This window comes from Oryctolagus cuniculus, chromosome 17 (genome assembly GCF_051225735.1).
Source record: "Oryctolagus cuniculus isolate XC-2025 breed Fujian yellow rabbit chromosome 17, ASM5122573v1, whole genome shotgun sequence".
Lineage (NCBI taxonomy): Eukaryota > Metazoa > Chordata > Mammalia > Lagomorpha > Leporidae > Oryctolagus > Oryctolagus cuniculus.
The window spans coordinates 14,988,369-15,004,828 of NC_142883.1; the positions used below are offsets into that span (position 1 = coordinate 14,988,369).

Below are 16,460 nucleotides of genomic sequence, written 5' to 3' on the forward strand. Positions count from 1 at the left end.
TTTTTGACAGGCAGAGTGGACAGTGAGAGAGAGAGAGACAGAGAGAAAGGTCTTCCTTTTCTGTTGGTTCACCCCCCAGTGGCCGCTGTAGCCAGTGTGCTGTGGCTGGTGCACCGTGCTGATCCGAAGGCAGGAGCCAGGTGCTTCTCCTGGTCTCCCATGCGGGTGCAGGGCCCAAGCACTTGGGCCATCCTCCACTGCACTCCCTGGCCACAGCAGAGAGCTGGACTGGAAGAGGAGCAACCGGGACAGAATCCGGCGCCCCGACCGGGACTAGAACCCCGTGTGCCGGCGCCACAGGCGGAGGATTAGCCTAGTGAGCTGCAGCGCCAGCCTCAAATTTGCTATATTTCTAATATAAATCCAAAAGACTAAAGATCAGATGGCCTTATTTTTGTTATTTGATGGTAGATGTAATTGTAGTTGTATATTTTATAGGTAAGAAACCAGGGAGTGGCTAGGCCAAAACAAACAAGCAAACAAACAAACAAAACCTCAGCACCATGGGGCTGCACGGTAGGGTAGCGGGCAAAGCTACCACCTGCAACAACAGCATCCCATATGGGTACTGCTTTAAGTCCTGGCTTCTCTACTTCTAATCCAGTTCCCTGCTAATATGCCTTGGGAAACAACAAAAGAGATGGTTGAGGTACTTAGGCTCCTGCTACTCACATGAAAGATCCAGATGGAGTTCCAGGTTCTTGGCTTCAGCCTTGCCCAGCCCAGGCTGTTGGAACCATTTGGGGCATGAACCAACAAATGAAAGATCAATCTCTCTCTCTCTCTCTATCTTCCCCACCTGCTCTTCCCCTCACTCTAACTCTTTCAAATAAATAAAATAAATCTTTAAAAATATCTCAGGACCTACAGATTTCAGCCCAAAAGTATTAAAAATTTTAACATTTCATTAAAAAGACTACACAATGAGGATCTGACTCTCAAAGAGCCATGATATTGCCCAATTTTCATCTTGCCCCCCAACTCTAACGCCTTTCAAATCACCAGCCTAAGCTGATAACAGTCTTTATTTATTTATTTTAAATTTTTTAAATTTTTTTAATTTGTCAGGTAGAGTCATAGACAGTGAGAGAGAGATACAGAGATAGGTCTTCCTTCCATTGGTTTACCCCCCAAATGGCTGCTACAGCCGGTGCTGCACCAATCCGAAGCCAGGAGCCAGGTGCTTCCTCCTGGTCTCCCATGCAGGTGCAGGGACCAAGCACTTGGGCCATCCTCCATTGCCTTCCCGGGCCACAGCAGAGAGCTGGACTGGAAGAGGAGCAACCGGGACTAGAACCTGTTAACCATATGGGATGTCGGTGCCGCAGGCGGAGGATTAACCAAGTGAGACACGGCGCTGGCCCCGATAACAGCCTTTAATGTGTTTCTTGGAGCTGGGCAAGTAGCTGAAAAATTGACATTGAAAGAATTCTTGAGTAATATTCAAAGTAGGAATAAATATGGAAGGGTGAGGGTGGGGGTAAGAAAGAGGCAGCTGAAAATAGCATTAAGTAGGTGCTAACTTTGCAAATAAGTATAATCAGGAGTTAGACTCAGAGAAGAATCCAGCATTTATGACTGTAATAGAAAGTCCACCCACTGGTTTTCTAACACTTCCCTATCCCTGATGAGCCCTCTGCTTTTATACCCATACAAAATGGAAAGGGGACAATATAAGCCCTGCCCTTGGTACCATTCCTGAAAAACAGAAATCTCCAAGTTATTGGAATTAAGAACAGAGGTTCTAGAAAATGAAAACCTGCAGATGACGTTAGAGAAACAAACTTTAAAAAGCTCAGTTAAGCAGAGAAAACAGGTTGGTAACTGTTCCGCTTGTCCCCACACTCTACATGTACTTTCTCACCTCATTGTTCATATAATGTAGATCAAGAGGTTGCCCAAATACTGCTGCCACCTTGTGCTCCACATCTTCGTATCTCACAGGACGGCTAAATCCTATAATTCTGAAAAACAACAGGAAGGTAAAGGTAGGGTTTAGAAAGCAATAGTTTGAGTATGTTTCCCTTTTTTTCTCACTATAAGATTTTCCCTTTTGGGGCTGGCACTGTGGCACAGAGAGTTAAAGCCCTGGCCTGAAACACCGGCATCCCATATGGGTGCCAGTTCTAGTCGTGGCTGCTCCTCTTCCAATCCAGCTCTCTGCTATGGCCTGTATAAGATGGCCCAAGTCCTTGGACCCCTGCACCCACGTGGGAGGTCCAAAGAAGCTCCTGGTTCCTGCCTTTGGATCGGTGCAGCCCCAGCCGTTGAGGCCATCTGGGGAGTGAACCAGCGGATGGAAGACCTCTCTGTCTCTACCTCTCTCTGTAACTCTGTTTTTCAAATAAATAAATCTCCAAAAAAAATTTCTCTGTTTTCTTTCCCTCAGTTTGCCTTTTTCTCTGTTGTTTCTTTTTCCTCTCTTATCTACCTTTACCTTTTCATCCTGGTAAAACCTGGGCATCTCTCATGGCTTTTTCTTCATATTTATTTGTTAGTTTATTATCTACTTGACAGAGTGGCAGAAAGGAAGAGACAATGAGGGGGAGAGAGAGAGAAAGAGATCTTCCATCCACTGGTTTACTCCCCAAATGCATTGAATAATGAGAACTGGACCAGGACAGTTAGCTAGTATCAAGGACAGGAACTCCATGTGGGTCTCCCAAGTAGATGGTGGCTGCCCAAGCACTTGAGCCATCATCTATTGCCATGTTTAGCAGGAGGCTGAATTAGAAGTTGAATAACTAGTTCTTGACTAGCACTCCAATACAGATGCAGGATCCCAAGTAACAGCTTAACCTGCTTGCCAGAACACTTGCCCCTATCTCTCAAGTTTGACAATAGCTCCTACAAGCATTAGTCAATCCCAGCGATCTGTTCTACCCTTCAGACAATCAAAGGTTAAGAAAACTGACCTAGCATTTAACCAATTTAAGGAGAATTTCTGTGACTGTACAGTAGGAAATCTCAGTTCTGAGGATAACCAGCGTATGCCATCTCAAATGAAAAAGACTTTGAAAGTCCTGGAGATTGGTCAGTTTGGTCCCTTCAGACAATCGAAGTATTAAAGTAGGCCACTGAATTTAAAAACTATGTTCCAAATATTCTTGTTAAGAAACTAGCTAGAGGGGTCAGTGCTGTGGCACAGTGGGTTGAAGCCTCAGCTTGCAGCACCAGCATCCCATTTGGGTACCAGTTAGAGTCCCAGTTGCTCCACTTCTGATCCAGTTCCCAGCTAACGTGAAAGCAGTGAAAGATGGCCCAAGTTCTTGGACCTCTGCACCCACGTGGGAGACCCAGAAGAACTCCTGGCTTCTGGCTTCAGATTAGCTCAGCTCCAACTGTTGCAGCCATTTGGGAAGTGAGCCAGTAAAAGGAAGACTTCTCTCTCTGTCTCTCCCCCTTCTGTCTGTAACTGACTCTCAAGTAAATAAATAAATCTTCAAAAAAAAAAAAAAAAAAAAAAAAAAGAAAGAAAGAAAGAAAGAAAAGAAAAGGAAAAAACATAACCTCAACTCCAAACTAACTACTCTCCAGGACTTTCAAAGTCTTTTCCATTTGAGATGGCATACGCTGGTTATCCTCAGACTGAGATTACTGTACAGCCACAGAAATTCTCCTTGAGTTGGTTACATGCTAGGTCAGTTTTCTTTTTTTTTTTTTTTTTTTTTTTTTTAAAGGACAGAGCTTAAGTTGGGGAGAGTCACCACCAGGAAAGAGCAAATCACTCATGAGCTTGATCGGTTTTTTTGTTTGTTTGTTTTTGTTTTGGACAGGCAGAGTGGACAGTGAGAGAGAGAGACAGAGAGGAAGGTCTTCCTTTTGCCGTTGGTTCACCCTCCAATGGCCGCTGCAGCTGGCACACCTCGCTGATCCGAAGCCAGGAGCCAAGTGCTTCTCCTGGTCTCCCACATGGGTGCAGGGCCCAAGCGCTTGGGCCACAGCAGAGAGCTGGACTGGAAGAGGAGCAACCAGGACAGAATCTGGTGCCCCGACCAGGACTAGAACCCGGTGTGCCGGCGCCACAGGCGGAGGACTAGCCTATTGAGCCGTGGCGCTGGCCAGTCAGTTTCTTAATCAGTGATATATCTGGGTAAGTAAGCTGCACTGATATGGAAGCTTTTCTGGTGATACTCATTAGGTCAGTTCAAAGAGCAAATTTATTTTTTTTTTTAAGATTTATTTACTTATTTGAAAGGCAGAGTTACAAACATAGAAATACACACACACGCACACACACACACACACACAGAGAGAGAGAGAGAGAGAGAGAGAGAGAGAGAGAGAGAGAGGTCTCCCATTCACTGGTTCACTCCCCAAATGGCCACAATGGCTGGGGTTGGGCCAGGCCAAAGCCAGGAACCAGAAGCTTCTTCCTGGTCTCCCATGTGGGTGCTAGAGCACAAGCATTTGAGCCAGGGAAACCTGGGAGAAGCTTCTGGCTCCTGGCTTCGGATCAGCTCAGCTCTGGCCCTTGCAGCCATTTGGAGAGTGAACCAGCAGATGAAGACCTCTCTCTCTCTCTCTCTCTCTGCCTGTGCCTCTCTATAACTCTGCCTTTCAAATAAATAAATAAATCTTCAAAAAAATTTTAATGACTGTATTAGGTTGAATTATATAAGACCATGATGTTCCTTCCACGTTCCACCACTTTTGATATACAAAGGTGTCAGTTTCACATAGGTCCCAGCCAATACAGTGAACTTAAATAATTAAAAATTAAGGAAAGCCATTTGTTGAGTTGTTAAGACACTGCTTGGGATGCCTATATCCTATATCAAAGTGCCCGAGTTCAAGTCCCAACTTGGCTTTTCATTCCAGCTTCTTGCCAATGCATACACTGGGAGACAGCAGGTGATGGCTCAAGTACTTAGTTCCCTGTCACCTGCATGGGAGACTCAGATTGAGTTTCTAGCTCTTGGCTTCAGCCTGACTAAGCTCTGGCTGTTGTGGGCATTTGGGGAGTAAGCCAGTAGATGGAAGATTTTTGTCCGCCTCTCTGTCTCTTTCTGACTTACAAATAACAGCAAAGAGATAAATGAAACAGAAGAGAATATCAGATAGAAACTCATGCATACAGAAAATACAGTATTAAAAAATCTTGGAGTGTGGGAAGTCTTCCTAAGTATAACATAAAATACAGAAGACAAAAAATACAGACTTGACAAAAATTTTAACTTCTCAAAAAAAGCTAAACTTCTCATGACAAAATAAACCAATAAAGTTAAACAAATACCAAATTGGAGAACATATTTGTAAAAAATCATTAAGAAAAAGAAAGCAGCCAAATTCACAGAAGAGTTAGCAGTCGCTAACACACATTTGAAAATATGCTTGGGAAATGCTTATTAAAACAACTTCACCTCAGTATGCCTAGGCAGGATGAAATCAGACTAGCACGTAGTACAGCAGCAGCACTCAGCCATGGGCCTCTACTTCTTATCCACTTCCCTGGTGACAGGAACAAGTGTGTGGTTCTGTCACATCTTACCTTATTCCCAGAGTGGGAGGTGGTATAACCAGAGGAAGAAGTAATAAGCCACAGAAAAAAGGGATCTAAGCCAAAGGGTTTTAATGAAATCTAACCAGATGATTTCTTTAATATTCTTCTGTATCAGTTTGGCTCAAATCAGTGAGCAGCATTACAGCCTTCATATTCTGGAAATGAGCTATTCACTAGACATAGAAGGCTAAACAAATTAAATTTAAAAATTGGTTCCTCAGTCTCACTAGCCACATTTCAAGTGCCCACTAATTGGACAAAATAGATAGGCAACATTTCCATTATAGCATAAAGTTTTATTGGACAACAGTGACAGAATATTACTATAACTCTACTACATACAGTCTATCCTTCATGCAAAGCCTAACATCTCAGAAAATAATTTTCCATAATTTTTTCTTTGTCCATCACCACCTTTCATTTTTGGAAATCAGACTGCCAATATTAGTTCTCTCTACTAGGAAATCCATCCACACTTGAATCCGTATTATGTTTTTTCCTTTCACATCAAACATCCCAAGCAGTGATACTGTTAGGTGCTATCTGGATAGCAGGTGTGTGTGGGAGTGGCTAGGGTGTCATATTCTGGAACCTTTTGAGAGAATGGCTTCCCATTAATTCCTAACAGCAAACCATGCCTCCTACATTAAGGTCCCAACAACAGTTCAAAAAAGGCCAGTTTTTCTGAATAAAATACCAGAAGTCCGCTCAGATGTTCCTAGCATACTACTGGGAAAGGATCAGGCTCAGAGATAAACTCTCCTACATTTGCTCTGGTAATGAGCCATTCAAAACTCTCCAAAGCAGAAAGTATAGTCAAATCAGGAAACAGAAGTTCCACGTTTGGGACATCCAAGATGCTGTCATCACACAGAATAGCAGAAATTTTTGGGACAGTGCCTCAAAGAGGAATCTAACAACTCTGACAATCATCAACTGATGGCTAATGACAACCAGTGTCCTGTTGCTAAGATTTTCAAAGAGAAGGTGATCCTAATCTATGATTAGCTTCTTTTGCTGTCCTGGAGCTAAGAAGAAGGAGAGTCAAGGATCTAGTCCACAGCCTTCCAAAGGAAAGGTAGTTAGCCCACTAAAAAGGATACTTGGCATGGAGGACTTGGAAAAGTCACTACTTCTTTCCTCTTTTCTCTCAATTCTAATTCTATAAGGGACTGTATTCAGATAGACACTACCCATATCCTTTGTAAAAAGTACAGAAAGACCACAATGACATTCTCTACAAAATCCTAATAAAATACATGAAACTAGTGCTCTCTGGCACAGAGCAACTTGAACTTGGCTTCCCTGTTCCAAGTTTATAAAGTCCTCAATTCCACACATAGCATACACACAGTGAAATGCCATGGCTCCTGAAAATAGCTCTATAAAAAGAGAATGCACAGTTTTCAAAACCTTGATATCAATGTTCCGCCGCTCAGGGCTTCAGAAGGCCATTCCTGCCTGACCACCTTAAATATTTGTGGTTTCAATCTGGCAGCGTCTCCAAAACCAAACACATAGACTTTCTGAGTGTAAGTCCACTCACTGTAATAGCATACTACTTTGGCAACAGGGAATTCAGGAGAGCGTAACTGCATAATTAGACTCCAACACAATTGAGCTTTTGATTTCATATCTACTTCTGAAAACTCTTTGTTGTTATGAATTTGGCAATCCCTCCAAAACCCAGTCAGGTCAGAAAGTGTGAAAAACAGCAGAAATGAGGTGACAATTTAACTTCCTGGCTAATGTCAGAACACAAGAGAAGCAGAGGAGTAGAGAGAGAGAGTTTAGAAAGTCTTTCTCCCTCCAGGATAGCAACAGCCTTAGAACCCACATGGAAACACCAAGATCCTGGCTCTGCAGACCATACTTTCCACAATGCTTCCACCAGGCAGCCTCTGACAACCTTGCAGGCTGTAAAAGGATTTTTATTTTTTTTAAGATTTATTTTATTTATTTGAAAGGCAGAGTTATATAGAGAGAATCTTCTATCCTCTGGTTCACTCCCCAAATGGCCACAATGGCTGGGGCTGGACTAGGCAAAAGCCAAGAGCCAGGAGCCAGGAGCTTTATCTGAGTCTTCCACATGAGTGCAGGGGCCTGAGGACTTGAGCACTTTCTGCTGCTTCCCCAGGCACGTTAGCAGGGAGCTGGATCGAAAGTGGAGCGGTTTGTACTTGAACCAGTACCGATAAGGGATGCTGGCATCGCAGGCAGCAGCTTAACCCACCCCACTACAAGACCAGCCCCATGAATAGAACTTTTTAAGGGAGAACAGCAGCTATCCATCTCTCCCAGAGCTAGCTTCAAAGTAGGCTGAAAGGTGCAAGCTGTAGAGAACTACCACAATTAAGAATGTTTGGAAAAAAAAAAAAAAAAAAAAAGAATGTTTGGAGGGGCTGGTGCTGTGGAGTAGCAAGTAAAGCTGCCGCCTGCAGTGCCAGCATTCCATACGGGGACTGGTCCTAGTCCTGGCTGCTATACTTCCAGTCTAGCTCTCTGCTATGGCCTGGGAAAGCAGTAGAAGATGGCCCAAGTGCCTGGGCCCTTGCATGCACAGGGGAGATCCAGAAGAGGCTCCTGGCTCCTCGCTTCGCATCAGGTAAGCTCTGGCCATGGTGCCTTTTGGGGAGTGAACCAGCAGATGGAAGACCTTCTTTCTGTCTCTCTCAACCTCTGCCTCTCTGTAACTCTGCCTTTCAAATAAATAAATCTAAAAAGCTTGGAGGCTTTTAAGGTCCCCTTGGGAGACTCTTTTTTTTTTTTTTTGACAGGCAGAGTGGACAGTGAGAGAGAGAGACAGAAAGGTCTTCTTTTACTGTTGGTTCACCCTCCAATGGCCACTGCAGCCGGCGCACCTCGCTGATCCGAAGCCAGGAGCCAGGTGCTTCTCCTGGTCTCTCCATGCGGGTGCAGGGCCCATGCACTTGGGCCATCCTACACTGCCTTCCCGGACCACAGCAGAGAGCTGGACTGGAAGAGGGGCAACCGGGATAGAATCCGGCGCTCCAACTGGGACTAGAATCTGGTGTGCCAGCGCCGCAGGCGGAGGATTAGCTTATTGAGCTGCGGTGCCGGCCAAGGGAGACTCTTGAAGTAGGAAGATCCCATCCTCCTGAGCATGTCCTTTGCCTCTCCAAACACTGAAAAGCGTAGGAAAGGGAGGGAGAGGGGATGGCAACAGGAAAGGGACATTTATATGCACACAGACTGCACCTGTGCACACAAAGGGTACCAAGTATCTCATCACATGAGTTCTGTATCCTTTTTTTTTTTTTTTTTTTTGGACAGGCAGTTAGACAGTGAGAGAGAGAGAGAGGTCTTCCTTTTCTGTTGGTTCACCCCCCAAATGGCTGCTATGGCCGGCGCGCTGCGCCAATCCGAAGCCAGGAGCCAGGTGTTTCCTCCTGGTCTCCCATGCGGGTGCAGGGGCCCAAGCACTTGGGCCATCCTCCACTGCTTTCCTGGGCCACAGCAGAGAGCTGGCCTGGAAGAGGGGCAACTGGGACAGAATCTGGTGCCCCGACCGGGACTAGAACCTGGTGTACCGGCACCGCAAGGCGGAGGATTAGCCTAGTGAGCCGCGGCGCCGGCCTCCAAGAACTTCTATCTTGGCTTCACACACACACACACACACACACACAATAATAATAATAACAACTAAAACACTGGCAATGGAGAAAAGAGCATAAGAGTTTTATAATATTACTTTCACTTCCCTAATGAAGATTCTGAATCTTAGAACTGCATCTTTCTTTGTCCTTAAAGGATCTGAAAATCTTTCACAACTAATGGACTTTGTGCAGCTTCCCATGACTTAGAGACATCATGAGGAAACTCTTTTTTTAATTTTTTTAAATTTTTATTTGACAGGCAGAGTGGACAGTGAGAGAGAGAGACAGAGAGAAAGGTCTTCCTTTCGTTGGTTCACCCACCAAATGGCCGCCACGGCCAGCGCGCTGTGCCGATCCGAAGCCAGGAGCCAGGTGCCTCCCCCTGGTCTCCCATGCGGGTGCAGGGGCCCAAGCACTTGGGCCATCCTCCACTGCACTCCTGGGCCACAGCAGAGAGCTGGACTGGAAGAGGAGCAACCGGGACTAGAACCCAGCACCCATACGGGATGCTAGCGCCGCAGGTGGAGGATTAACCAAGTGAGCCACGGTGCCACCCCGAGGAAACTTTCAGTCCACAAACCTGGTCCCTGATGTGGACAAAGCCAGGAATGGCACCATATCACAGGAGAATCCTGATCTCCCTCTAATGCACACAGGTTTACAGTGTCACTGTGTCTAGAGGCCATAACTCCGAGAGTATCAGGAGCTCTAGCAAAGTAACAGGACTCACAGTACTGGAATAGAGCAGAATAGTATAACATCAGCAGCGGAAATGACTTTCAATTCTAAAACCAGAAACAAGGTTCAGCTGATAGCCCAAGGGAAGGGTAAAACTGTCCCTTTTATGCCCAATCAACCCCACTAGCCAGTCAGTGGTGACAAAAGGAAAATCATGAATGCTTTCTGAGAACTTTAGTACACATGAACACAACTATCAATCAGAATGCAGACTTACCGCCTCTCCCCATTGTGCTCAAACTTGATCCTGACATCACTCTGCCAAAAAAAATGACAGACAGGTTAGAAGGTTCTCTGACATGTGTTATGCCTGCCTTTCCCAGGCTCGCTTTGGGTAGTCCTTTTACCAACAGGAAAATATCCCTATGGCTCTTCCTCCAGCTTCTCTACTCTGAGAGGCATTCCTTCCCAGTTACAACTCCCACAGTTCTAACCTTTGGGGCAACAAAGTTCATGGGATAAGGTTCCTCGGTGGCTACACCAGCTTAGTTGCTAATCAGACTTGCCAATTCTAGCTTCATACATGCTCTATTTCTTTTTCTTTCCTTTCCTTTTTTTTTTTTTTTTTTTTTTTTTTTAAGATTTTATTTATTTGAGAGGTAGAGTTACAGCCAAGAGGGAGAGACAGAGAGAGGGATCTTCCATCTGTTGGTTCACTCCCCAAATGGCCACAAAGGCTGGAGCTGGGCCGATCCAAAGCCAGGGGCTTCTTCTGGGTATCCCACATGGGAACAGGGGCCTAAGCAGTTGGGACATCTTCCACTGCTTTCTCAGGCCATAGTAGAGAGCTGAATTGGAATAGGAGCATCCGGGACATGAACCGGCGTTCACATGGGATGCCGGCACCACAGGCAGAGTCTTAGGCCACTACACCACAGCGCCGACATCCCCCCACCCCCTCAATGCACAGCTTAAGGCAGCTGGATTCTCATAGCTGCTTCTGTTCTTATTCTGTGGTGATAACACATATCATATAGCTTCTTGAAAACTCCATTGGACATTCTTTTTAATTTTAGAGACAGAGAAAGAAACAGAGAGTTTCCATTTGCTGGTTCACTCCCCAAAAGCCTGGGTTGTACCAAGCCAAAGCTAGAAGCCAGGAACTCAATTCCGGTCTCCCGCATGGGTAGCAGGGCCCCAAGTACTTGAGCCATCACCTGCTATTTCCCAGGGTGTACATTAGCAGGAGGCCAGAAACAGAAACAGATCTGAGACTCCAATATGGGATGTGGGTGTCCAAAATAGCAACTTAACCACTGCACTAAACGCTGGTCCATCCACTGTACATTCTTAAGAAAATGAGAGAAAAAAAGGCAAATAATTCATCAATATATATATATATTTTAAATATTTATTTATTTATTTGAGAGGCCGAGTTACACAAAGAGAGAGAGAGACCTTCCATCCACTGGTTCACTTCCCAGATGGCCACAGTGGCTGGGGCTGGGCCAGGCTGAAGCCAGAAGCTAGGAGCTAGGAGCTTTATCTGGGTCTTCCATGTGGGCCATCTTCTGCTGCTTTCCCAGGCACATTAGCAGGGAGCAGGATTAGAAGTGGAACAGCTGGGACTTGAACCAGCACCCATACGTGATGCTAGCACTAAAGGTCATGGCTTTAACCGGCTGAGCCACAGCACAGGCCCCAACAAATCAGTATTATTATGAAAGCAGTTTTGATTTAATGGACCTTCTGATCTGCTGAAAGGGTCTCTTAAATCTAAGGGTTACCAGACAACACCTGGAAAATCACTGAATTAGAGTATAGCAACACTATTCTCTACTCTAACGAGACAAGGAAACTGAAGCTCAGAGAGTTTAACATCCCTGGAAAGTGCACATATAAAAAGAGTAGACAGCAAGGCTCCTCTAAGGAATAAAGCCTGTAATATGATAACTCTAAAAAATAAAAGTATTGATATAGCCCTCTTATCCTTTAATAACATATAGATCATAATAACAATTGAGCATTTACTACATACTAAGCATTGTTCTAAGTACACAACTAATCCTCACGGTAAGTACTACTACCCTATTTTACAAAAGAAACTAAGTTACAATGAGGTTAAGTAATTTTCCCTAAGGTTAGGTCGCACTGCTTATAAAGGAAGAGCCAGGATTTAAAACCTAGAAATCTGGCTGTTAATTACCCTCCTATGCTACAACTTAAGTGTCACACAGGCAAATGAAGTTTATTTTACTTACAGAAGCAGGGATTAAAAGGGAGCACTGAAAGAAGTAAACTATCACAGGATTTTTTTAAAAGATTGATTTATTTATTTGAAAGAGTCAGAGAGAGAGAGAGAGAGAGGGAGAGAGAGAGAGAATCTTCCATCCACTGGTTCATTCCCCAGAAGGCTGCAACAGCTGGGGCTGGGCCAGGCCCAGGAGCCAAGAACTCTATCTGGGTGCTCCCATGTGGACGGCAGGGGCCCAAGAACTTGGCTCATCTTCTGCTGCTTTCCCAGGTTCATTAACAGAGAACTAAATCAAAACCCACGTCCATATGGATGATTGCATTGCAAGCAGCGGCTTAACCCACTGTGACACAATGCCAACACCTCAAAGGATCTTTTCTGATCTTACTTTTTGGAATTCATGGAGAGAGATGGAAAAATCTTCATATCTGGGGTAATAATGACACGAGAACCAGGAGACTGGGACACCAAGCATGCAGTAAGTTACAACACCAATGGGGCAGCCTTTGACTGAGGCTGTGGGTAGCTGGGGATGGAAGAGGAAGTCTGACAACCCCCTGTGATCTGCATTCTAGGTGAGTGTTGTATGTGGGCGGGGGGGGGGGCACCATACTCACTGGTACACAAGTGGAAAAATAGGACAGGACTTCAGAGGGAGTACTTCCTGGGTTGAAGGTACACAAAAGAGACAGCAATTTTCTGTCTTCTCTTTCTCATTCCCCTCATATGCTAGTAGTTACCATGACAAGAGCCCCTCTAAAGCAGGGTACATGAGATCCGCTGCCCCAGTGGCATGTCATCTCCAGCTCTGCTATCTCCACATCGGGCTCTGGAGGATCCCAAGTGTCCACCAAAGTTTGTAGTCCCGTCTATCTATCCCGGCTTTGGGTTACTGCATGCCTGCACACCTTGGTGTAGCTCTCATATTTTAATTAATGTGTTTTATTATTGGATCAGTTTCAGAGTGTTTCAGAAAAACTGAGAAAATGGAACAAAGTTCTCATATATCCTTCTTTCACACACAGTTCTCCCTATTATTAACATCTTAACACTATATGGCACATTTCTTTTTGCTACAATTCATTAGCTAATACTGGCATATTAACTAAAGTTAACACAAATAATACTCATTTTTAAGCTGGGAGAACATTCTATTTAGATGCACCTATCAAGGAATTTTATTAGACCCTTTACAAGGCACCAAATTTATTTCATGATGGGCCATAACTTAAGCACTAATCTATAGGAATTTAGTCAGGGAATTAAACTTTGGCTATAAACCACACCACAAATCACCCCTCCTCAAGACTAACCAAATAATCAAATGACAAGTAAGCAGTATAAATAAAGATGGCTTCTCTGAGCAGGATGTAGGCCCCTGATGGGCTTCTGTGTGCCACATGGTACACTTGAATCTGCTGAGTTCCTAAATCTGAGTTTCTCTTGTCAGACTGACCATAATAAGCCATGGATAAGGAAAGTTCAGATAAAGATAATCCAACTGATTCCTTCCTGCCAATCATTCTTCTTGACCTCTCTTGAGGCTCTCTGTACTGGTGGCCAAGTCCTCCTCTGACTTCTGTGACTCTACTCAAGCCTAGGGAATCTGCCACTTTTGTAAACACGCTTGTAACCACTTCTGCTTCTTCATTGGCTCTTCTTCTCCAGACCCTCTCTGACCCCTCCCACCATGTGTGAACATTTCTTGACATCTGGACTTTTGCTTTCAGGTTTTCTCCTCCTCTCTCCACACCTTTTCCTTGCAGGAATAAACTTAATCAGTCAACCTCTGAAGAGATGGTTCCCAAATTCCTATTTCTAGTCCCAATCCTCAAGCAAAGCTATATCTGTCTGCCACATATTTGAGGCAGATCTGTAGTTGTTAAAAACATAGCACCAGAGTCAAATCCTGGTTATACAATTTCCACACTGTGCGATCTCAAACTTGTTACTTAACCTCTTTGTGACTCAGTTTCCTCATCTGTAAAATAAGAATTTTTTTTTTTTTTTGACAGGCAGAGTGGACAGTGAGAGAGAGAGACAGAGAGAAAGGTCTTCCTTTTGCCGTTGGTTCACCCTCCAATGGCCGCCGCGGCTGGCGCGATGTGGCCGGCGCACCACGCTGATCCGATGGCAGGAGCCAGGAGCCAGGTGCTTTTCCTGGTCTCCCATGGGGTGCAGGGCCCAAGCACCTGGGCCATCCTCCACTGCACTCCCTGGCCACAGCAGAGAGCTGGCCTGGAAGAGGGGCAACCGGGACAGAATCCGGCGCCCCAACCGGGACTAGAACCCGGTGTGCCGGCGCCGCTAGGCGGAGGATTAGCCTAGTGAGCCACGGCGCCGGCCCAAAATAAGAATTTTAGTCTCTATCTCATGATATTACTGAATGAATTAAATGGTAAAATTGAGTGAATTAAACGATAAATTTGGGCAAAGAGTTTAGAATAACACCTGAAATACAGTAAGTGCTCAATAACAATAATACAGGTCCATTATCCTTTGGCCAAAACTGTTTCAGAATGACTTGGATTTAGAGAGTCCTGTGGTGTATGGTATATATGTACTGCGGACCATGTGATGCCTCCCCATGGAATAAGAGGTGCCCAGGGCAGAACTGCTGTGACAGAGGCACACTCCTTACAAGTATTTCATCACTCCCCTGCATTTCCTGAAGTTAGTTTGGAACTGTGCCTCATTCTGACCAAGAGCTAGGAACAGCATTAAGCTCTATACTTTCTCCCCTGGCAGCCTCATATCCTAGGACAGTGAATCTTCCTCAGTCTAGGTAACCAAGTGACTGTGGAGAACACTGTCCTCCTTCTTGTTGTACTCAACATATTGTTAAATTGATTTAAGGTTTTATTATTATTATTATTATTATTTGACAGAGTTAGACAGTGAGAGAGACAGAGAGAAAGGTCTTCCTTCCGTTGGTTCACCCCCCAAATGGCCGCTACGGCCGGAGCTACCCCAATCCGAAGTCAGGAGCCAGGTGCCTCTTCCCGGTCTCCCATGTGGGTGCAGGGGCCCAAGCACTTGGGCTATCCTCCACTGCCTTCCCAGGCCACAGCAGAGAGCTGGACTGGAAGAGGAGCAACCAGGACCAGAACCCGGAGCCCATATGGGATGTCGGCGCTGCAGGTGGAGGATTAACTAAGTAAGCCATGTTGTCGGTCCCTATGGCTGCTATAGCCGGTGTGCTGCGGCCAGCGTGCTGTGCCAATCCGAAGCCAGGAGCCAGGTGCTTCTCCTGGTCTCCCATGTGGGTGCAGGGCCCAAGCACTTGGGCCATCCTCCACTGCCCTCCCGGGCCACAGCAGAGAGCTGGCCTGGAAGAGGAGCAACCGGGACAGAATCTGGTGCCCTGACCAGAACTAGAACCCGGGGTTCCGGTGCCGCAGGTGGAGAATTAGCCTAGTGAGCCGCGGCGCCAGCCTATCATTGTTAGTTTTTAAAAAATATTCTCATCATTTTAATATTTTTCTCTTAAATCTTTTTATTTTTATTTTTGAGAGGCAGCAAGACAAAGTAAGAGAGAGACAGAGAGTTCCCGTCTGCTGGCTCAATCCCCAAATGCTCCCAATAGCCGGAGCTGAGCTGGGATGAAGCTGGGAGCCCAGAACTCAATCTAGTTCTCCCATGTGGGTGGCAGGAATCCAATCATTTGAGGCATCATTGCTGCTTTCCAGGATCTGCACTGGTAGAAAGCTGGAGTCGGGAGTCAAGAGCTGGGACTTGAAACCAGGTATTCTGATATGAGACACAGCTGTCTTAACTGCTAGGCTAAATGTTTACCCCAGCCCTATTTACTCCTTCTCCTAAACCTTTAATCATTCTGTTTCCTTAGCTGGAGTGCCACCCTTCTTTCATTCCAACCAACTAAACTTTCATACACTCTTCACTGCCTAACTAAAGTGCCCCCACCTGAAATGACTCTGCAACCCTTTAGCCTAAGCTCCTCCATCCTTCACTCTCATGGCTTCCCACAGCACTTACTCTCCAGACCATGCATTTAGATACAGTCATATCCTACCTACTTTAGTTTCTTTCTTTCAAGTATTTCTCAAATTCCAATAAGACTGCATGATTCCCAGGGTACTGGGAATGTGACTTACATTTATTTTGTGTGTATAGGAAGCTTTACTACAGGTACAGGTTGAACTGAATACTGAGCTACCACTTATGCTGTGAAGAAAGTTCTAGCACAGGGACTGGTGCCATGGCGCAGTGGGTTAACACCCTGGCCTGAAGCGCTGGCATCCCATAGGATGCTGGTTCGAGACCCAGCTGCTCCACTTCCTGTCCGGCTCTCTGCTATGGCCCAGGAAAGCAGTAGAAGATGGCTCAAGTAAGTCCTTGGGACCCTGCACCCATGTGGGAGACCGGGAAGAAGATCCTGGCTCCTGGC

The 16,460-nt window shown here is 45.4% G+C and overlaps 1 protein-coding gene across 4 annotated transcripts in view; it reads right to left on the reverse strand.

Moving 5' to 3' along the window:
* Positions 1–16,460, reverse strand: part of MAP3K3 (mitogen-activated protein kinase kinase kinase 3) — a 79,627-nt gene that overhangs the window by 45,666 nt on the left and 17,501 nt on the right. For all 4 annotated transcript variants that reach the window (XM_008271692.5, XM_008271693.5, XM_008271691.5 and 1 more), the window contains 2 exons: positions 10,076–10,116; positions 1,865–1,964 (listed from right to left, as the gene is read on the reverse strand). In XM_008271692.5, the coding sequence (XP_008269914.2) occupies positions 1,865–1,964; positions 10,076–10,116 (141 nt within the window). The remainder of the gene's footprint in view (positions 1–1,864; positions 1,965–10,075; positions 10,117–16,460) is intronic.